We start from the raw sequence: 24,430 nt of genomic DNA on the forward strand, positions 1-24,430 counted from the left end.
TGCGAGTAAAGGCAGTATAAAAATATTTCGTTGCTCTGTCCTAATATTTAAATTCATTTACACTTTACGCACAATATACAGGAAATTTATATATGATATCAATTTGCAGCAACTGTGTGAATAGGGAACAGGAAATTAATTCGCAGCATCCAATTTCAAAATATTGGAAAACATTTAAATTTCAGTTGCTAACATAATTTATTTTCTAATTGAATTCTGATTGCAGCTGTGCAAATGAATATGGTATAATGCGGGCCATTGCGCCCCCTCTCTCAAAGCAAACAACAACAGCATGAAAATACAAACGCGACAAAAGCAATAACAACAGCAACAAGAGATGATAGGAGTTATGTCGCCAACGGAAGTGAGACTCACTTTGAGGTTGTGAAAATAGCGTATAAGCAACCCATAACACATGAGCACAAACGGAAGAGCTTAAAAGGAATAAAGAATAAAAGAAGTAATAACAACAGGCAGCCTGACAAGTTGGCAGCAACAACAATCAGCACCAAAGCAACAACACTGCCAGTCAAAAACAAAAAGAGCAACAACAAAGCATCCATTAGAAAGTGAATGCCGGAACTGTAAACGTCGCTCCGTGTAAACACTTAAAAGCTCATTAAAAGAATACTTCCTGTCTACGACTAGTGTGTCCGTGTGTGTGAGTGTGTGTGTGTCACCATGTACCGACGTCAGCGACGACGCCCAAATAGCTCCATCTCGCCTCTGACCAGCCAAAGTCATAGTCATTGCATAGTTGCATAGTAGCATAGCCGCGCTTCCGTTTCCGTCTACGCTCACTCACCTCATTTCCGCTGCGGCTGCAACTAAGCGAACTACCTTTAATCCCACCAAAAAAATAAAACAACAGAACCAACAACAACAACAAAATGGCGCGCGAGACCAACTTTAATGGTATGTAACACAAAAAGCTAAGCCAAATGTACTCTTTCAAGAAAATACTCATACATATTCAGCTCATAGGGCTTAAAAAAAAGTTTTAATTGCAAATTTCACTTCATACAAGTCAATTTAAGTGAAGTTAAACAAATATTATTTTACTTTACTTTACCGTGTAATGAAGCTGATGTGGCTAGTTATTAAGAAGAACAACCTTTTATAAAGAAAGTAAATGTAAAGAGAAAATATTTAAACTTCCTTTAGATAATAGTATATTTCCAATATTTCCATACTAATATAAAACAAATTCAACTTTATTAAGCATATAAAAAAGTGTTGTCAAACCTTTTTGAGCATAATCCACATTAATTAAAGCATTCGAAATATTTAAAGAATAATAATTTATGAAGAAAAAGAACAAATTAAGCAATCATAAAAAAGACATTAGCTTTGTTCAATTCTCTTTAAAACAGTATTTAAAAAAAACTCATCTATCTGAAATATATCTACTCCAGTTATTTGAATTTTTTTTTTATTTGCCACAAGTGTCTCTTATTCTCTTTTATTCACTACAAATGCATTTTACAGATGCTCTGGACTACATTTACATAGCCAATAGCATGAATGATAAGGCATATCTGATAGCTGGGCCGAGGCCTTATAACGATGACGACAATGAGGATGAGCGGGAGCTGGATGATGAGCTTGCCGGCGACGACAACAATAACAATCATTACTATAACGATGGCGGCGATAGCGACTTTATAAACGCTGTCGCTGCTATTGACACCATCGATGGCAGCAGTGCGGGCAACATTAAGAACAGCAACTACAACAACAACAGCAATAGCTCACCAAGCTCACCGCTGGCCACAGCAGCGCTGGCAGCGGTAGCGGCAAGTGCCTCGGTTGCAGCGGCAGCAGCGCGAATAACCGCAAAAGCGGCTCATCGAACACTCGCCACAGGTGCAATCAAACTGATCGATGTGGATGGCAGCAGAGTTGCCGCCAGCGACAGCGCCAGCTCCGTTTTAGACAATAACTATACGAATGTGGCTGTGGGCTTGGGCGCAATGCTGTTGAATGATACGCTGCTACTGGAGGGCAATGATACGGCCTTGAGTATTTTTGGGGAGTGGGTGAATGTTAACAGCAGTGGTCAGCTGATGAATACCAGTACAGCAATCAATGTCACCGCCAGCAAAGTGGCCGAGGATGATTTTACGCAGCTGCTGCGCATGGCTGTCACATCGGTGCTGCTGGGCCTCATGATACTCATCACCATAATTGGTAAGTCGGCAGCGGAATGTGCCTTGATACATGGAAAGCTCATTAGGCGGCAAGTCGAAATCGATGTCGAAGTCGAAGACGAAGTCACGACCAATGCTAAGGCCAAAGCCTAAACATAGACATAATTATTTGCGCGCTGCTTTTTGTTGGGAGGGAGACCATGGCATTAAATTCCATGGACGCCAGTCTCAGGCACGCGCGTGCCAGCAAATCTAACGCACCATTTCATTGGGGAATATGGCAAACAATTCAATAAGGCAAACCAAATGACAGCTTATTGGGGACTGCTGGGAGGGCGGGTTGACGAGCATCGAGTGTTTCCTGGGTCGCTTAAAGATTTTGCGCTCGTTCAGCATTTCGGTTTGGTTGCAGATAATAAAATACGCGTAACTGATATTTATGATGCTACGAGCCCGTTTTATATTATTTATTATTATTGTTGTTATTACGGCTCAAACAACAGCAGGCAGCTGGCAGCAGCCAGCATCAACTCTCTAACTACTCGATATTAATAAGGCTCAATGTTACTTGCCATTGTTATTGGGCAACATTCATTACACGCATTTAGCCATAAATCCAAAGGCAAACACAAGACAAAATCTGCCAGGCGCAGCATTCATCTAGGCAAGACCAGAGAGACACGACGCATTAAAATTGACAGACAATCAATCAATCAATCACAGTTTCAAGCCACATCTTCAACAACAAGCAATTTCGATTTTTTTTTCCACTCTGACAAAAATTACCATGAAAACTTTTACTGTCAAATTGTAAAACGCAAACCATTTAAGTGTGTGGCATAAAAAAAAAAACACAAAAATAAACAACAGCATCAACTGAAATTGATTTCATTAACTTAAGTAGATTTCATTTGATTTCATTTCATTAAAGCGCGACACAAAAATCAAGAGACAAAACATAGAATCAGAAGAATCATTAAAAACCAGTGCCCAAAAAAGTATGCTACATTTTGAAAGCAATTTTCTTTTCGTTATTCACATTTCTTTGTTGTTTTTGCTGTTGTTGTTTTTATTGCATTCATTTCGTATTCATTTTGATTTGCTTTTAATTTGTGTTTATTTTCGTAGTTTTGCTTTGCGCCCTAGTTTCACGCCAACCGTTAACTGGCTTTCGCCTTTTGATTTTCATTTTCGTTTTCAGTTCCATTTTGATTCCATTTAAGTTTTCTTCACTTTTGAACTTCGCAGTGGTTGCATTGGCTCTGAATGCTGTTTTGAGTGGCAACATTTAGCATATAAAAGGAAATGCTAATGAGCTTTAATGCTAATTTCGTCTGCAGGAACTGGGAAGAGACAAACTAGGCAAGATGCTGGCCAATGGCTGCTCTATTTGTTACCAGCTTCAATACGAACCGAATAGAAAACACTGCTGGTGATTAGAGGGCAGCTCTATAAATTGCTAAAAACCAGTTTAAATAACAGCAAGGACGTGATTTGAATTGTTCTAAGCTCGAAAATAGCAAGCAGTATAAGATTTATTATACGCTTGCTATATATTTAAATTAGCATTTTATAATTTTGTTTTCAAAACATAAATTAAAGGTATAATTGGCACGTTTATCAACTAATTTTGTGAAATATGTATTATACACCGAAGTAGAAATTATTTTTACAAGCAAAATTGCTCCAGTATGATTGAATTTAACTGATGCATGCCTTAAAAACGTGAACACATATTTAAATTTTATTTTTATATTATTAAATTAAGTTAAATTTGGATTACTATTTTTCATTATTTATTACTTTTTTAAACTAAGCATTAGCATTTTATAATAAATCTTATGCATATCTGAGTAATTTAAATTAATTTATGGCACACGCAGCTTTTGTATTTATTTCGCATTAAATTATTTATTTATTATCTTTTAATTGAATTTATTATATGAACACAGATTGTTTAAAAAAATTATTTCGATGTTATTGTTACATAATATATTTAATGAAATTCATTTCCTGACACTCACTTATAGAATACCATAAATTTTCCAAAGCACTCAATTAGGTCTATATATCGATTTAGTTAAAATGCCATTCTACTGCTTAGGCGACTTGCTTATGGGAATTATTCATTGTAGATTTGGTCAGCTTTGGCAAGAAAATATTTTTTTTATTGTATTACTTGAAAGCAAACTTTTTGCAGCATCCTCGACGAACAGCCACAATGAAAACAAGAAGCACATCTGAGCTGAGCTGAGCTGAGCAGAGCTGCAATGCAAACAGCAACGGCAGAGACCGCTCGTCCCTTTGCCTTCACTTCACTTTGACACTGAAGTGTCTAATTGCATGTGTATTCCTTTGTCGCCGCCCTGACAGGTACCCAATATCAGAGAGTAAGAGTATGTATGTGTGTGTGTCACATGGGTATGGGATGGCTGCGGGCAGTGTGTCTTGGCAGCCAGGTAAATTCAATGCCGCAAATTGCATGTCTTGTGCGCATTGGCTCAACTTTTTGTAGCACACTTTTCTTTTCTGCACCTTCAAGTGTGCCACAAGTAGTTCTGACAGACAGGGAATTGCAAAAACAAAAAAAAAAAGTTGCTGCGCCTCCGAATGCTGTCCAGTCTGTTGTCAATTTTTTGCTCATATCGTAGGGCGGCAGACAATGGGTGGATTGTAGAAAACTTTTCGACTGTGCGATTAGCCCATGTCGTTTATGTTTTGCTTTTAAATGAACTTTGTCTACGGCTTTGCTGAAGTGCAACACAAAGCAGTAAGTGCAAAAGGCCAGGCAGTCGACTATTGCCAGGCGGCATGGCTGGGGCGATTGTGCAGTGATATTCGGATAGATTGGTGGGTGCTGCACAAGTGTTTTAATGCAGCGAGAAAGTAGTTCTCCTGGGCTAACAGCCAAGTTTAACAAGATTCCCCACACCATTTGGCCACATGGCTTTGCGGCACACAACTTTTGCAATTTTCAAACTTTATCTGTGTTTTCGGCAGCGCATTGGTTTCGATTTCATTTTCAGTTACGTATTAGTTTTCGTTGTCGGTTTACTTTTACCTTGCAGCTGTGCTCAAATTCGACTTGCCAACGTACTTAATTGAATTGAAAACTTTGCGCTCAAGTCAATTTTCGCAATTAGGCCGCTGAGCAGTAGCAATAGCGGCAACAGTTCGAGCAGCTGTCATTGCCGTTGCCATTTCTCTCTGAAGGATTCGTTCAACTAACTACTTACAATTGCAGGCAACGTCTTTGTGATAGCAGCTATTATACTGGAGCGTAATCTGCAGAATGTGGCTAACTATCTGGTTGCTTCATTGGCCGTCGCTGATCTATTTGTTGCTTGTCTGGTGATGCCACTAGGTGCTGTCTATGAGGTGAGTACACAATCAAGTTTGAGACTAAACCAAATTAATGGATAGTAAAGCTAAGAGTATTTTTCTTTAAAAGCGAACTAAGTATATTATATTTATCAAACTCAAGATCCTTTAGTCAATTAGTTTGTGTAAATGTACTGCAATCAATATAAATATATATTTATATATATTTGGATATATATATACAAGATTCTCTTCGTGTTTGCTCTCTTCATCTGCCGCATTAAATTTCAAGCTATAAAATTAATTCTTAAGCAGCCTTCAGAAAATTATGAGCATCTCAAAGTCAATGAACCATCAAAATAAACAATGATTTTTATTTGTGTATACTCGTAAGCCAAAAATAACAGATTATTAGCAGATTAAGGGACACAAAAGATCATCCGCTCAATGTTAACAAAGCTAAATTGTCTCGACAAATTTTGTCTTTGTTTTATATTCTACCTATAATTGATATTAAAAATTGGTTTTAAAATAATATTTTACTTAAATCTTACAGCTTTAAGGCACTGTAAAATAAGTTTTTCTTATTCAACATCTAAATGCATTTCAAATCAAATCCATGAGCGGAAGCAAGCTGTGGGTTGAGCATTCAAAGTCAATGCAATCCTTGTTTGCGCTGTTATTAGATGCCATCATGACCTAGCTTCTCAACTCCTCCCCAGCGTGACATCAATTTTAATAAGCCATCAACTTTTATTGTTTATTTCACTGGCACTCTGAGACCCCGTGCGTAACTTTATGTCCTTTTATCTTATCTCTGCTTGCCGCACCCACAGATCAGCCAAGGCTGGATTCTGGGACCGGAGCTATGCGACATTTGGACTTCGTGCGATGTACTCTGCTGCACTGCCTCCATTCTGCATCTGGTTGCCATCGCCGTTGATCGGTAAGCAATTACTTTTGTTTGTAGGCAATAAGGGAATTTAAAAAAATAAATAAACAAAAAAAAAATTAAAAGAAACGAACAAAATTATCACATTTGATAAACGAGCAGCAAAATCCACTTGTAAGCGACGTGTGAAACAAGCCAGCATACAATTTTGAGAGAGGTAGGGTTGGGGTTGGTGTTTGTCAATATATAAGGGCGATTATGTACATGTGTGTCAGTTGAGCGAATCAATCAATCAAGTTTTTAGCATGTCAAATCTCTTTACAAATCCACTTGACTACAAAACGAAGCGCACATTAAGACACATAGCAAAAAATACGTGAAAACACTTGAGAAATGCGCACGAGACATTGAGATGCCCTAGAGAAATATTTATCGATTCTATCAAAATATAAATGGCTGCACACGAAATCGATTAGGAATTGAAGAGAGTTAGTTAATGAATGGCTGATATATTTTTAATTGATTTAATATTGTATTGTTTCAAATATTTAACTGAAACAATGAATATCTAAATGATTAAATGAAAATCCTTAAAATGTTTTAAATAGAGAAAAAACACATTATTTATTATAAATATGTAAATAATATAAATAAATATAAAATAATGAATTAAAAATATAAATAATGTAAGTTATTTAGATGCTTAATACTCTTTTATAATTTATTTTTTATTTTATAAAGATTTTTACATTTTTTGGATACTATAAAAAAGCTTAAATATTCATTTTATGAGCCCGCGAACCCGGCTTTGCCATCATTTTATATACGATTCCAATGCATAGTCATTTACAATTGTCAGCCAGCACTCCCTAAACCCAATCCCTTTAGCAAAGCGCGGCCAACTTCCACCCATGTTTTTAAAGTAGGTGTGTGTGCGTGTCTATGTCCCGTTAATATGCTTTACCATTTAGGGTTGACAAATCCTTGGGCTGTGTTTACTCTGCTTGCCTCTAGTCATGCTAGGGCTATATCAATTTAAAATAAATTCTCACTTATTGAAGCGTATGGGGCATGTAGCATGCCTGGCTGCATATAATCAATCAATTTGCAGCAAACATTTCAATCAATCAATCGCATTAAGAAACAGCACCGAAGCAAATGGTAAATGAAATGAATTTCATTTCATTTCGCTGTCCATGAAAAGCAATTCGAATGCCACTCGCAATCGCACTGCTGCCAAGATGTTGGTTGTGTTTCCGTTTTGGGTTTTGGTGATGCCTCAATGGCTGCTAATTTCAGCTGCACTTGACGACAGTTCCGAGTAGCAGCATAAAAAATAAGTAAGAGAATTACACTCAACCAAGTACGTAATACTCTATAAGTCGAAGGGAAATATTTTAAATCTTTTAAGATAATTATTATTGACAATTTAGACACAATGGCTTTCACATCGCGTGTACTTTATGTGCAACTGTACAATGTACAATATGAGTGCAATGTGCCACCAGGGCAGTTACAACAGCAGCAGCAGTCGCAGCAACAGCAACCACAATTTTGTGTATTTAAACACTTAGCACACCCCAAATTAGCGCTGGTAGCCAAAGCTGGAGAAAATTAGTGTTTCAGTCCCAATACCAATCCCAGTTCACAATGCCCGTGCAGCATATCGTATGCCCAATATAATTTGAAATTGCCAAAGAGTCGCACTCTGCGCTTAACTGGCTAATCATGTTTTATTGAACGACGGACTTGGTATCGAGCATGACCAATACAACAGGCCAATCGCCCACATTAATTGGCTAAGCTGCGGGCCAATGTGGTGCCAATTATTCTGTGGTTTCAATTAGTGCAGCTTGCCAGAAAAACAAAGAGCAGCCACAAATCCACAGCTCAATAGTCAATAATGCAGCTATACACACAACAAATTTATATTTCTTTTTTACTTTGTTATGGCACCAAATCTGACTAGCGCGGCGTATACGCATTTAGTGTGTTGAGGTTTAGCTGCAGCTCATTAAAACCAAACCATAGAAAATATTATTAGTTTTGCACTTGCTAATACATTTACCTGCAAAATTATGTATTTGCAGTTTCTTTTCATCGTTGCACAGTTTTCGAATGGTTACATTTTTGGTCTCATATTAAATCAGTAAAGCTGCTTCATATGATACTCGTTTTCAATGGAAACCGTTTTCAAATCGGCTTATAAAACGTTCGATAGAAATAATTTTCAGCTCTTATTAAATTGAGCAGAATAGGAGCTTACTGTGGCGACTTATTGAGTATATATAAATAGTTGCCTTAATATCTGTTCAGCTCTTACAGGTTGGCATTTATTTACATACACAGTGCCTGCTGTTCGAGCTGTTATCATTCGTTGGCCAACGCTGATTTGGCTGTCACTTGGTGAAATTGAAAATGCTTCTGGCTGCTACTGGCCCAAATTGCCTGTCAATAACTAAAGCCAAGTGATGCTTAGATTTCGCATGCATATCAATCAGTAGCATTCGAATGAAATGGCCAGCTCAGTATTTGGGTATTTGCCTGTCAGCTGGACGCCAAAATGAGTGGCGCCTTATTTCACATTATGATGGGCCACTCAAAAGTATGCAGATGAGCTGCATGACAGCTCTATTCTGCCTGAATACCAAATCATTCTGTCTCTATGTGTGTATCTGTTCGTGTCTGTGAGCGAGCAAGAGCTCTCAAAGCCTAAAGATGCTGCCTCATTTTGGTTGCCAGCATGAAACAATTACGGGAAGTTCCTGTAACCCCCGCAGGCCGTATACACTTTACGAGTATTTGCTAGTTGTCACTTGATATTTAAAATAGAATTCAAAGCCAGCTTTCACTTATCAGCAAACGGAATGAAAATTAATGTGCTTTTAAGCAAGAGGCCCATTTGCTTGTTGTCATTGTCGTTGCCAGATCCACAGTATCCCCGGTGCCTTGTGCAAGTCTGTACATTAATAAATTAAGTTTGTCAAATGGTTCTTGTCCCCGAGCCACTCTCTTGCCCTTTCTCACACTGAGGCAGCTCCTGTGCCACCCGCATGATAAATAGTTGTTGGAAATTCGACTACAATAATAATATTTGCAAGTATTTGTCGTTACGAGCAGTCGACTCGTTGACAAGTAAGCAGCCAACAGCCGACGACAGCCAAGTTGCAAGGAGCTGACTGCTGAATTCTTCTGCCTCTTCATTGCTTACTCCTTACTCCTACCATAGACGCATCGTTCAACGTTGCCAAGTTCATTTTCCATGTCAGTAATTTTTAAGCAATTAAGACAAAGTGCCAACAATATTTACGAAACTCTCAGACAAGAAAATAGACAGAGCAACATAGCAGCCAAGAAGCAGCATTAACAAAAAAAAAAACATGTTCAGAGCACGGCAAAAGCAAAAACACCAAAATATACGCCGAGCCCAATAAAAGACTATGGCACGATACCATTCGAAACCAGGATGGCTATAATGGTTCACAACAACGAGTAACAAAGTACGGTTCGTCGAAGATTACGTACCCTTGCAGAGCTAAGTCCAACTGCTCTCATCGAATCTGATTTATTAATTGAAGGAACTTTGCGAGAAGTTAAATGCCAATCCAATCCGGTCGTTTGACCGCTATTTTGAATATTTGGTATTCAACACAAAAAAAAAATTAATAAAGATATATATACATATATGGAATCAGCGATGTCGCCGTCAATACGTTACAAATTTTGTAAGAAAAGTGAAGTACACCTTGCAAGTGTATACAAAATTGGCGCATGGTCATTAATCTTTATGCCGCATTTTGGTTGCTGCCACTGCGGCTTTTGTTGTTACTATAGTTGCTACTGCTGTTGTAGTTTCTGCTGTAGTTGTTGCTATCGTTGGCGCTGTCAATACCGAAAATATATATTTTTGCTCTTACACCTATGTATGAGCCTGCACACACCCGATCGTGGCAATTGTGGAGTTGTGAATAAATTGTATTCTATGTAGCATGTTGCTGACGTCATTATTAGTCCGAGAGCAAATGACAAATGTCACGCTGGGGTAACCTTTCACCCAGTCAAACAATCAATTAAAGTTTTTGCATAGTGTATGCACGTGTATGGGCGACTAAAACTCTTGTCCATGTAGTACAGTGTTCATTGACAAGCCACAAACACAGACCCTCTGGACAACAATTGCTGGTCAGCCTTAATTTTGATGTTGCAGCAGTTGTAGTAATTGTTACTATTGTTTATATTCTTGTTGTTGTTCCATATGACATATTCAATTAAATTTCAATTAAGTTAACACTATATTTTTTTATTTATTTGTTACATAAATATTTTACCATTAGCACTTAAAGCGTAATTACATCGGTGTTGACGTTGTCCTTGTTTGGCTTTTCTGCTAGCTTAACAGCAACAACAACAACAACGATAAAAGCTGCAAAGGGAAAAACAACAACTACTACTATCACTAACTGTCTCCATATGTGCCACGCTGTGTAATTGCAACTGCTCTTACCACACCACATTTTTGGTACTTGGTGTAACTACAGTTGGTGCCAGCAGTTTTGCCACTGTAAAAATATGTTGTATTATTTGCTCAATATTCTTCTCAATATAATTTTTGTGTAATTAAAGAATTAAGTAATAATTCCCTCTTCAGTTTTAATATGCTACAGTATTAGTAATGAAGCTCAAAGTCTTAACTGCCTAAGACAAAACGGAAAAGCGTACTATAAAAAAGCTTTTAAATTTTTAAGCACATACGTTATGCTACTATGGTACTTCAAATTGTTTGCTTGAACAATCCTTGAATAAATTTCTACTGTATTTTGAATTTTATACATTCACAAAAACAAATGCGAAAGATAACTCAGTCAAGCCAAAAAAAAAATGTATTATTTATTAGTGCTGGTCTGGCGCATATAGCAAAAAATATAATTATTATTGATTAATGATTACGGAATGTCACACAAACTGCTTGGAGGCACTGTTCAATGGAATTGTATTGTACGAAAAGGTCCATTATGCTTATAGTTTACATAATATTCACGCTGGTAATTTCAGTGAATACCACTTAGACTACATGAACAACAGTCGTTGACCACCCAAAAACAACATTTGGCCCCTCCTGTGTCACATTATAACAAACATCAATGTGCAATTAAGGTGTCTTTTATTGTATTGAGTATTTTTAGAATTGCCTATGTTTTTTATTTACCACAATGCCAAACAGTTGAGCTGGGTAGCCAGATTATGCCACACACATTACATAGGTCTACACAAAAGCATAACCTTAATTAAATTTCTAGTTAAACAAACGCATTTAGCAGTATAGTTTTCGTGCTGCGACCAACCAAAGAGAGAGAGAGAGAGAGAGAAAGAGAAAGAGAGACAGAGACAGAATGAATGTTGGCAGTCAGTAGTCGAATTACGCTTCATTTGTTTTTCACATTTGATTTGGCAAGCTAAAATGCTCTGATTCATGAGAATGTATGTGTCAAACACACAAGCACACACACACATTAGCAAGAGTTTGCTTTTGAAATGGTTAATGAGACAAAGCAAGCGTAGAGTCGATGTCTGCTGAAAGCAAACAGTGTAGCCAAGCAATAAAAGCGGATATGTTACTAAGACATTTATGTTATCTGCTAATGCCTAAATACACGAACACTCACAAGCACACTCTCTCACACACAACCACACACATACACGGATAAATTCATAGTGCTAGTTACGGCATTTGTAATGAGGTGTTTGTTGCATTTAAAGGTTGTCGTCAATGAACTCAAATCAAGTTCATAAAACAAATGGTAAATATTTTGTGTGCAAGTACAAATGACTATAAATGCTCTAAACATATATATATATATATATATATATATATATGTTTATATATGTGTGTACTGGGTGTGTGTGTGTGTGTGCTAAGTGTGTGTGCTTACTTGGGGCCATATTCAATCTCGATTAGCAGGACTTGACATAATTCAACTGATTTATGTATTTGCCAGACAACATTACAAAATACCCCAATCAATATTTGCAAACAGCTACAATACACACCCACACATACATAAATGTTTTATGTTGAGAGTATAGATTTGTTATTTGAGCTATAAACTTAATTTTGTGCTGGCTGAGCCAAGTCTTGGGTTTATTGACAGGCCAGTGAGTGCGTTGGCACATACAACTCAATTAAGTTGCAAGCCAAGCTAAAGCACACATACCACACACACAGAGAAAGAGACGGAGGCGAAGAAATAGAAGAGAAACTCAAAAGTACTTGAAAAGTGTTGCCTACATTTTGGGGCTTACCGAGCAGTTTTGTAACTGAAATATCAAGCAGCGGCAAAAGCAATTATAAGACCGAAATTCGTTAACCACAGCGCTAAGCATTTCAAACATTTCATTTAAAATGGCAAAACCAGTGAAACCACATTTAAGATGAATTACAATTCTATAACTGTCACAGGCGGCTAACCCCAAAAGTCGATGTCCCAGTGTCTGTGTGCGTAATTTAAATTTCGAATTTGTGAAAGTCGCATAAATCAAAATAATAGCGCATGGACTGCCCGTTGCCAGCTAAATGATTAATCAGTGCAAGAAAGTAAATTGAAATTCAAATAAATCAAATAAGAGACAGACTCAGTCGGAGGCGGAGTTAGAGGCAGAGATCAAGGCGAAGATGAAGGCTTTTAGAGGGCGCGACCTTAAAACAAACGATATTCAAGTAAAAAATTGTTCACTCAAACAAAGACAGGTCAACCAAAATTTAAAAAAAAAATAATGTAAAAAAAAAAACAAAAACAGGAAAGAACGTAGACACAATTAAACTAAGGAAGTTCTGCACTTAACGGACTAGAAAACTCGGACAGATGGCCAGGCAAACATAACTACATCAACCCGGTTAGAAAGTCTGATAAAGTATATTTGTATACTTAATATGTGCGGATGATGAACAAAAGATGAAAAGAATAATTGATAGATACACTAATTTGGACCTAATTGTACTTTGAAGTTTAGAGCTTTTTTAAATTTCCGTGCTGTGGCCCAATATACCCTTTCGTTATTTTCGAAACAGCGAAAAAGTGCAAATAACTAAAAGAACAAATGAATATTGTTTATCCACTTGCAATTGAAAAGTTTGCGGTTCTATAAAGCCATAAGTTGCTACAGAACATATTCATATGTACATATATATATTTATATGAGGGCATACTAACTCTATTGTCTGATTGTGCATGCGTGTGCGTATGTGCGTAAGTGTGAGCATTTCGAGATTTGTTTGTATTTAGTTTTGTGTTTAGCAGAGTTTCCGCTCGCCGTGTGATTAATGGTCGTTTTTTCGGTTTGGACGAAAACTTTGGCCACCGGAAACAAAACTTGGCCACAAACCACAACTAGAGCGAGCCAACGGGCATGAGAGAGATAGATAAATAGAGTGGCAGTGCTAAATGGCACAAGCACACGTAGTGAAAGCTAATGGCTAGAACAGCGGGTGACCAGAAAGCAGCTAACAAGCCAAACTGATGCCCAAAAATCCATTGCTGCTAACACATTTTGCACATTTGCGTATTGTTATAAATTTTAACAAAATTTGGAATTTTGATTGGCAGGCATACGAAAGCAGCATATGAATCAGCGGCAGCAACTGAGTTCGCTTGACTGTTGTCCGTTCCAAGTACTACATAAAACCAATTAATTAGCTGACTGAATTTTAGATTTGAATTATAAACTATATATAATCGGAAGCCTTATAGGCATCATTTAAGGACATGCCAATTGGCTGTGCAATTATAAAAATCCGTTTACCATTTAAGCTTATTAAATATAATTAAGCCGCAACTGCCTGACCTCGGCAGCATGCCATTATGCAAATTGTCGTGTATATGTATATGTTTTACATGCAGAAAGAGACGCAGAATGCAGAATGCAATGCGCAGGCAAGCATAATACCACGGGATCCAAAACAGCCCGGCTATTCATTTAATGTAGCTGCGAATGACGCTGGAACTTAAGCTGAGACTGGTTGGGCTGTTGTAGTTAGTTGGTTTTCGTAATTGTCCTGTTGCTGCTGCTGCTACTACGACAGCTTCGCCTTGCAAATTTACATAAGTTTCTTGTTTTTGTGTCATAAATTACAATTGCTGGGCCCCTATAGTGGCACGCACACAGGACATGCAGGACACACAGGATACGATGCACAGAGGGCACGCACCCAGCGGCACAAAACACAAATGTATGCGAGGGACCCAGAAGACGCATCCTGTGCCATCTGTGCGCCAAGTAGAAAACTTTGCCACATGAGAGACTAAATAACAACTATACAAGTTTTTACTATTAACTTATCAACTACGTGATGCCCTGCACGTTTCTGAGAGTTGAGTACAAAAAGTGGAATGTACATATATGTTCGATAAGCATACTGAATTGTATACATAAAATTAAAGATATATGCAAACGATTTAATCATTATTCGCTTACAATACTCAAAATCAAATTCTTGCCCAGATTGTTTATTCGTTGGGGGTGCCACATACTGAATTGCCATAACTTCATCAAAACTGATCCGATTTTAAAAGGCAATATCTCGTTGATCTGATTTGGCATCTTCATTAATCCTTGATAATTTTAATAACTTATTTGTTTGTTACGCTATTAAGTAATTTACAATAATAGAAATGACTACCATTTTTATTATAATAATGCGCAATATATATTCAATCTTTAATATTTAAAAAATTATTATTATATTGCATATTTTATTTCCTGCCTTTAAATTTAGAAATATATTTATTTGTTGGGGTACTAAAAGACTATCGCTTGCCTTATTTTTTTCAATTTGAACACCATAAAGAATGTTAAGTAATGACTTTGATGCTGTCCTCAGCCGGCATTTCATATTCAGCAAACATTTCAATGCAATATTCCCACACACTTTTCGACAATTGTTATTGTTGTTGTAGTTGTTGTTTTAATAGCAAAAGCAGAGTTGTAGTTGTTTGTTGGATTTCGATTTGTTAGATAGTCGATAGATTTTGGTGTTACATCGATATAATATCGCTCAAATAGCACAAATGTTAACCAACTGCAATTGTAGCAATTTGTTAATGATTAAACACACGACTAATCCGATATGTTCAGAAATTAAGCTCTAGCCATTTATATTGGAAAAATGATCAAAGTTTTGTAAAATTAATTAATCGAGATATCGCTTATATTGGCTTGGTATGTTTCGTTAAGTCTGTGTATTTTGTTGAGTATCTCTATCAGCTTTAGCAATAAGTCAACACATAAATTTGAATTTTCTGCCAAATTAACATTAATATCAACAAAATATAAAAATGTTTTTGGATTGTGGAATATATTTTATAAAGTAAATTTGAAATTGTAAGTAATAAACTGGATGACATAGTCTAAGTAAGAACTATGCTATGGTCTGTCTAGTGGTGGTAAAGGTTGGATGGTTTTCAAAGTAAAAAGTGGCGAAAAATGGTTGTCCCAAAAGTACAATCATGCAATCCCTTAAGCCATGTGAATGAAATACAAAAACTAATTCGTCTATATCGCGCCAACGAATGCCTATGGAATCCAAAAACTTCTGGCTTTTACAATATGGCATTAAATAAGAACGCCTGGCTGCGCATCTCTTGTTTCTTCAACAATCGCTTCACCGTCGATCAACTGAAGCTGCAGATATTATCGCTGCGCTATTACTTCGCCCAGGAGCAGGTGGCTTTAAAACAAAGCCAATTGGGCGGATATCACTATGAGCCACGGCACTCCTACTTTGAGGAACTGCAGTTCTTGAAAGCACCAATGTCAAACAGTGCCAATTTGAAGGCAATAGAGGTTTGGGATTGAAAGACAATATAAGCTTTTTACATAATTATTATATTATTAATTACAGACAGACAACAAAATCAACTATCTTGCTGTGGATATTTTTCCGCCGAACAGCAGCGAGAACAGTATCCACAGCGAAAAAGTTGATTTTCAATTACCTTCAGCATTGATTCAAACGGTGGACATTTTAGAAATAAATCGGGAAAGTGAACTACCGCAACCGCCGCTTGAGCTCAAGGCACAGCCAAATGAGTTGCGAGCTGCTTCTGGCAACGATTCTTATCATGCTACTGCTGATAATCAAACCAGATCACCCTATTCAGCAAGGCATAGGCGCAGCAGCAGCCATAGTCGGAACAGCGACAACGAGAGATGCAAATACAATCAACAGCAGCTTCAATACATGAATACAGTATCGACTGGGCAGAGAGTTAGCAGTCACCCCTTGAAAAAGGTACTAACTGGCAGATACAGATGCCAGCCAAGGCGTAGCAATGCAGAGGATTGGCACAGTAATAATGATGTAAGCAGCAGGAAGGTACCAAACAGAATGAGTGACGTCAGGCAGAACGACGCATATGAATATAATCCCTATCTTGGAAATTTTCGGGAGATAGTTCGGAAGAAGTCGGGTAACGACGCCAAAAAGCCACTGGAAAATTACAATAGCACTGAACCTCATTACTTATTGCGGAAGGAAGCAGTCCATCAGGATGGGCAAAGAGCTAACCAGAATCCTCTATCTCCGATACAATTTGAAAAGCAACTGCCTAGAAATATAGATTCTAGTTATTACCCCGAGGATCAAGATAACCCGCCCACTATCAAACAGGAGCCCCATAATCTTTCAAATGGTCGACAGACACCACCAACTGTCAATCGACAAAGAGGCAGTTTAGAGAAAAAATCTAGGACAGATTTGAAAGAAGCTGCAGCAGTCGTGTCAGAAAATGCTTTCACTCAAACACCGGACGATGACCCAAGTTTGGGTACCAATGAGATTAATTCTCCTGATGACAGAAGTAGGTTAAATAAAGCGTCCGAAAATAGTCCTTTAGTGCGCTCAAGAGCGCAAAAAATGCAACAAATGAGTAACGAGTTATTGGAGCGCTTACAAATAAAGAGGCGTCGAAATGAGGATAACTTCAGAGAGCGACCAGAAAAGAAGTTGATTAGTGAGGAAGATAATCCAGATGGAAGGTTGCGCCCAGTTGATGAAGAGCCACAAGAAAGATATTTAGGAAAAAGTGATGTGCAGCCTGATCCATTCTTATCATATCAAAATGAGTCAAAAGAATTTTCCGCCAACCAACCGTTAAGTGCTCAATCGAATTCCATCAACGCGCCCTCATCAAGCTATCAAGGAAGATACAGTTATGATCGGGATTATTATCATGATAAGGATCAAGCTGAGTATGAAAATATTCAACAAGGTCAACAGCCTCTACAGAATGATAATGGTTATGCCTCGTCAAACAGAATCCAAGCCCAACGAAGCAATGATGGATACACCTCTGCATATAATGACAAATATAGATTCAACCGGCAGGACCCTAAGATGATAGAACGATGTAGGTGTGAGGATAAATATATCGATCAGGAAAAACGAGGGCAAAAAGATTGGCAAAATTATCCTAACTATGTGGAACGCCGACGGAAATACGCCGATGGTCGGGGAACAATCAGAGAAAGATACGCTGAGCAAGATCCCAGTTATGGGCGAGGGATTCGCGAAGAGATCATTCGGGATTACAGTCAACGGACCTGTAGTCCACAGAGCTCAAAAGTAAATTTGAGAGCCATTGGAAAGTACAATGAAAGAAGAGAAACGCTGTACAACTTAGGCGGAGAGCACAGAATACATGGATGCCAGGCCAATGAGCAGGAGAACTACACAAGAAGAACACAATACTATAATCTGGATAGTAGAGATACCGTTGTTACGAAAAATCAGATCGATCAGGAACACTACAAAAGAAACGAAATGGAAAAAATGTCAAAAATACATTGTCAAAAATACCTCGAAAAAACAGCCTATGTCAAAGCAAACGAAGGTAAACACTACAATGTTGAGGAGAAAATGCAGGATTGCACTTGTTCCACAGACGAAGAGGAATTAGAGACAGTGAAGGTCAAGAAGTCCATCTCTCGTTGTGATGTGGCCGTTGAGACAGACATTGACATGTCGCTCACTGATAGGCAAAAGAAACCCATGTGCGATTGCTCGGACGAATCTTTCTCAGTATCCATGAATAATGGGAAGAAAACCAATTCAAATGAGAAGCCCAAGGCTGCCAAGTATGTCAAGCGAGTTGGCAAAATCTGTGCGTGTAAGCCAGCGTTACTTGTGAAAAACCAAAAGGCCAAGTCCACAGACCCTCCGGGGACTACTGTGTGGAAAGCGGATCCATTGAGAAATCGCGTGGCACCATCAACTGGAACGAAGCCACGTGGTTTGCGTAGGCAACAAAATAAACTGGAGGAAGAAGTTGTAAACAGTAAGTTCATTGATTTTTAAATTCTTGCAATCTGATCGGTGGCATTACCCAGAATTCCAGGCCCTCGTCGGCCGTCCACTTCGATTCGTTCCAAAGGAAAACCTGAATGATGGTAATCAGACTTCTCAAATAATTAATTGCGATGGAATTCAGAGTGCCGAAAACAGGCCAATGAATCCGCTTGGAAGGACACAAGACGCTTACGACAAGTCCTTTTTGAATAGATCAACCAAATGGGAATCTCGAGCCGATTATTCTCAACGCAGTCAAGGGATCTCCACGAGTAATCCGTTTCCTAATCTGAATTTTAATGCTTCGAAAGGAAACGTTATTGTAATACACCCGCCAGTTCAGAACTTTCGTGCCTCAAAATACTCTTGCAACATGAGCCATGTTGATTTAGACGATTACCGAATGTCAGCGGATAGATTTCCGCTGCATACCCAGAATAATCCGAAGCGATCCACTAAAAACTAACACACTAAACCAACCTAATCTAACCATAGCTGTAGTTTTCTTACATATCTCCCCTCCATAGCTGAATTAAATGTATCTCACTGAACTGAAGACTCAGCTGCTTATATTATGTATATGAAGGACTCGTATAGCACCCTAAAAATAGTATAAGCACATTTAAGGGCGTTACGCCTTAATGCTACATGAGCATAAATAATATTCTGGCAATCCAGTCAGTTTTGTCGTTGGGGGTTTGCCAAACATGTTGTTTTCCTATCAGTGGACTTTTTCTTATTGATTGATGAGTCGTCGGAAAATATTCAAGCGTCTCCCGACGCTAATTGATTTAAATACGTTTTTTTTAATTTTCCCTTTAGGCCTACATTTTTTATGTACACTACCAGAACTAAATTACTAAATTACATAGTCTTCAGCAAATATATTCCTAACAAATAATTCTGCAGGCTTATAAAAATCATGTAACAATTCTGATCATAAATATTTTTTCGATTAGCCCTTATCAAGAAAAATACAAAAATATACACTGAATGCGCAATTCGAGGGCAAAAATAAAACTTGGTTAAAATTGCTGGCTACCATATCACAATCAATATCAACCAAATAGACAGAATTATGAAGCAACTTAATATTTATCGTTGGTTCTGTGTTGAAATTAGAGACGAGAGAGAGAGAGATAGAGAGAGAGAGAGAGAAACAAGCACAAGTTTTTGCCAAGCAACTTAAATTGTTGCCAAACACGGGCCAAGTTGAGTGCTAAGAGCTGTCTGTGCGAATCCTGGGCCTCAGGGCAGGCAGGCTGGCGGCCGGGCAGAGGGGCAATTTGGCAGCCATAATGACCATTCCATTGGACAGCTTGGGTGAGCCAAAGGGCGCTAGAGACATGGCATCCTGTCGCGGTGATGGGCGGGTGGTGGTGGAGGGCCGTGTTAGCTACAGGAGCACTGCGCAGCCACGTAAGCACGTTTTAAATTGAATTTCGCTGTAAGGCAAGAGCCGTGCATGTCAGCATAACTGACGCACTGCGGCTGCAAGTGGACAAGCACATAACAAATAAAATGTGGCAGTATTAAAATGTTGCCTCTGCTTATACACAAGATGTGGCCTGGCTCTCTCTATATCTCTGCATCTCCCACTCATTTTTTATCTGTCTCGCTCGCTCTATAACGACCATAATAAAGTGAAAAACTATTTAAACGCATTTATTACGCTAATTGATTTCTGGACCGTTTACAATAATAATAATTATAACAATGGCAATAAACCATACAAGGCGCATATACACTGAAATTAAGTGTCAATCATCATCACAACGTGTTTAACCATTTTACATTATTATAGCTAAATGTATATGAATACGTATAAAAAATGTGAATTGACCCTTAATGGACGTTTACATAAAATGTCGCAGAAAAATAAAAAATTAAGGCTATTTTAAGAGGTGCTTGGCTGGCCCCCACAAAAACACATAAAACCAAATCGATGTTAATTTTTTTGTCATTAGCGAAAATGAAAAATTGATTTTTTTACAAACTAGCTAAATATATCACAAAAATTTTTCAAATTTGTTGCATTATTATTTCCCAGTTTCTTTGCTGACGACGATTTCAGCAGAGGGCAATTGTTGTATTGTTTTGCGGCTCATCTTCAACTATGAACAAATCCAGTTTTTTTGTTTCTCTTGTTTCACTCGAACATTTTGTGGTTATTACTGTTTTAGTTGTTTTTTTTTTTTGCGTAGGGGGGAGTACAAGTAATTTGCAAAAATTTAATCATTCTACAACTGCCGCGGGGCGAATAAAACAAAACTAGACTGAAAATAAAAATTACAGACTCAATCTCAGCGGTGCCGCGCCACTCACAGCTACACATGCAGTAGATGCTGTCATTGATGTTGTTGTAGTTGCTGCGGCCTCCGTCTTTTGTTATTTTACTGGTGTGGAATGCATTTTTGTATGCCTAGTTTTGTTTACCATTTTTATCTTGTACAACCGCCCTTTTTCACATTCCTTCTGCTTTTGTTTCTTTGTTTTGTTTTGTATAAAACAAAATATTATTTGTAAGCTGAAAAAACGACAGCCAGCAGCCGCAGGTAACAAGCATTTCTGCCATATTTATGACCTAAATTTAAAATTCAAACAATACACTCAGTCCGCTGAGCGATTTTCAGTATGAGCTTAATAAAATCGATTAGTCTGATAAAAAAAAAAAAACAGAAATACCAAAAACTAAATACCCTTTTCAAATTAATTAATATATGCCTCCATCAATTACACATTACATGAAAAACGTATCGTACCCCGACAAGAATGTAACGAGGGATAAAATGCTGTTTACTAGTTGACGGCCATAAAATATGGAGTTAACCGCTGTCAATACAATAAAAAAAAAATAAAATTTAATACTAGCCGACACTCGATAACATAAATTGTCAATTAATTATTAACAGCTTTTAAGGTCGCTGCCGTTAAATATTTTTAATTCGATTTTTTTTTTTTTTGCAAGCTATTTGCACGCTATTTCAAAATCAATTTCCACGTAATTTCGGCAAGTCATGGAAGCTTATGAGGGAACCTACAGATACTATAAGTAGTGACAAATCATAATATATTTATGAACAGCAAACCTTATACACAGAAAGATACAAGTATATAGTCGCCTTAAGCAGCTGCATACGAAATTAGGCGAAATTGTAAAGTTCGTGTTAGCTGAAATTGGGCTTCATGCGTTTGTAATCAAGTGAGATCAAGAGTAATGGCTTTTTTGTGTGCGAGGCGCACAATTTTTAAATGCACTAAGAGTGTTACACTCGAGTGCCGCACATTTATCACGCATACACACCCCCTTACATTTATATAATGTTGGGAATAATGGAAAATCGCATTTAAATTGCTTGGCGTACAATAAATTATTATAATTCATCACACGACTAAAGTTGTGTGTTCACTGTTCGCAATGTTTGATAAATTGATTGACTTCAATTGAATTGAATCGAATTACTGGCCTATGAACAGAGAGTACTCTTTTTGTGTATATTGAAAATATACCATAACAAATTATGATACTTTTTCAACGCGACAAAAACATCGTATGAGTGATATCACATTGTGAGCACATCGCATGACAGGCACTTTATTAGGTTTCGCTATTAATTTGCATGCTTTTTTCATTGCGTATGCGGCCCACATCAACTTCAACTTCACAGCTACCTCATGTGCCCATCAAACCAAAAATTGTAATTATACTGTTAACTCGAAAAAAGCGAACAAAAAAATCAAATAAAAAAGCAGACATGAAAATCGCAAAATTCCATTAATTTTAAGCAGTCAATCAAAATTGCCAACTCGACGTCGATTATATTATGCTAATGAATAGCAGACAGGCAGAGTGGTTTGACAAGCATTTTACGGGGAATGTAAGATGCGACCTTAAGACTTAAGATGCCACTCCAAACATAAGGACAGACACAGCAGGTGGCAGCTGTCCAAAACAAAAGTCGACAACTATCAACATCATTCATTATTATTTATTATCGATGGAGCATACGTGGCGTATGCTTAACATTCGCTGCTCTAGCATATAACATCATTTCTCACAAGGAGAAGACAAGCTGACTGCAAGAGATAAAACACGTGTTAGTCATTTGACACTAGGTCTGATTGAACTATTTCGGTTGAAAAGAAGAAAACGGCCACTAGGGCATAGTTTTTAAATCAAACCATAATTTTGGATCAAATTCCTTTTTTATTTTTTGACATTTTGTTTTTCGGTGTTTGTCTTAAGTCTGTTTTCTAATCAAACCATTTATGTTATATTCAAAATGGCACATAGTAGTTCAAGTTTTAAATTGTTTAACAGGGTAGTTTTCAGTTAATCCGCATGCCTGAATTAGGCCAAATTTTAATTGAGTGTCCTTTAATTTTAAACAAATACACAGCATATCGATAATTATATTTCTGCAGTCATTGGTGTGTAAGTGCGCCATTGAACAAATTAACTTATGGTCTTTCGCACTTTGCATATATATAAATCTTTATAGATATATGTATATACGTATGTCGTTGATACTATCAGTAAATCGTCTCGAGTACTTTGTCAACTCAATTAATTATTGATATAAACTTACATTTGTTTGCACTGCGGTCCAGCACGGCATAATATTTGTTTATGCAAATTGTGTTTAATTAATACATAAACAATAGAGGAGTCTGTTGGTTTTCATACTTTTGTTGTTGTTGTCGCTGCGGTCAGAATTTTGGTAGAAGAAAATGTGAGCCTTGCCGTCATATTTTGAAATTTGTGGGATACCGGCATTAATTTACCAGTTAGCCACAGACAACTTTCACACACACACATACACACTCGAATAGGTACATACATACACACGCCGCAGGTTGTTGTGGTTGACAACCTTTCTGGCAAAACCGACAACTTCAACCAAAATCTGCTTAGTGGCTGCGTAACCATGTAGCATGGTCTAGTTGCCCTCTCCGAACACGATTATCTAGTTGAATAGTTGCTTAAAGCTTTGCCAGTACCATCAAGCATCAAGTACTCAATGTGACCGTCATGCAAGGTACCGTTACCGTAACGTTTAAAAACTCGTTTAAGCATGTTGCTCTACTCACACCCAAGTTGGTAACTAAAAAAGATAGTTAGCTCTCATAGTGGCAACATTTCTATACTCTACTGCAGAATAAATTTCAAATAAGGAAGTATTTTTAAAAAAATGATTGCTATCGGATATGTTTTACCAAACTGCTAGCTTAAAAGTGAAATAAAAATACACTTTCGTGGCTCATTCGAGGCAGATTGTAATAGGTATTATATGTTTTGCTAAATTTTAGGGGGATGCCTAACAGTACAAATTCTTAATTTCAATCCTCTCTCAGCTCACATAAGGAGTCTGAGTTGAATAATTTTGGTGGCTGGGCAAAGGGTTCCACAAAGTTTTGATGCTCTCTCATCCTGTCTATATAATGGAAATTTGAAAAATGCTTCGCTTAGCTCAGGCACACAGACCCACTGGTTTGCATACATACATAAAACATGTTTTGGCACACAAAACCCAATAACAAAAAAAAGGAGCAAATACACCAAAAAAATTGAAACGAAATACCATAAAAAAAACGGTTGAACGGAATTCAAATATCGAACACATTTCTTTACTTCGACGCCGTTGCCGTATTTGTGTAGAAATGTATTTGTCGGTGTGTGCGTGTGTTGTGTGTATGCTCCTAGATTTATGCCACATTTCATTTACA

The 24,430-nt window shown here is 37.5% G+C and overlaps 2 protein-coding genes across 4 annotated transcripts in view; both read left to right on the forward strand.

Moving 5' to 3' along the window:
• Positions 1–226: 226 nt before the first annotated feature.
• LOC6559440 (5-hydroxytryptamine receptor 2A) overlaps positions 227–24,430 on the forward strand; it is a 39,323-nt gene continuing 15,119 nt past the window's right edge. Inside the window, exons 1-4 of the mRNA XM_032734863.2 lie at positions 227–915; positions 1,489–2,190; positions 5,395–5,528; positions 6,308–6,417. Of these exons, the coding sequence (XP_032590754.1) occupies positions 891–915; positions 1,489–2,190; positions 5,395–5,528; positions 6,308–6,417 (971 nt within the window). The 5' untranslated portion in view covers positions 227–890. The remainder of the gene's footprint in view (positions 916–1,488; positions 2,191–5,394; positions 5,529–6,307; positions 6,418–24,430) is intronic.
• LOC116805060 lies at positions 15,739–19,259 on the forward strand. Of its 3 annotated transcripts, XM_032734861.1 has the most exons (4): positions 15,739–16,200; positions 16,259–17,607; positions 17,674–18,692; positions 18,745–19,259. In XM_032734861.1, exons 1-4 carry the CDS (start codon positions 15,841–15,843, stop codon positions 19,167–19,169), a joined length of 3,153 nt encoding a protein of 1,050 aa, XP_032590752.1. In that variant the 5' UTR covers positions 15,739–15,840; the 3' UTR covers positions 19,170–19,259. The 3 variants fall into 3 exon arrangements, with proteins under 3 accessions (XP_032590752.1, XP_032590753.1, XP_032590751.1); XM_032734862.1 differs by having other exon boundaries at positions 16,259–18,692; positions 18,753–18,869; XM_032734860.1 differs by having other exon boundaries at positions 15,740–16,200; positions 16,259–18,692.

This window comes from Drosophila grimshawi, unplaced genomic scaffold (genome assembly GCF_018153295.1).
Source record: "Drosophila grimshawi isolate 15287-2541.00 unplaced genomic scaffold, ASM1815329v1 contig_184, whole genome shotgun sequence".
Classification (NCBI taxonomy): Eukaryota; Metazoa; Arthropoda; class Insecta; order Diptera; family Drosophilidae; genus Drosophila; species Drosophila grimshawi.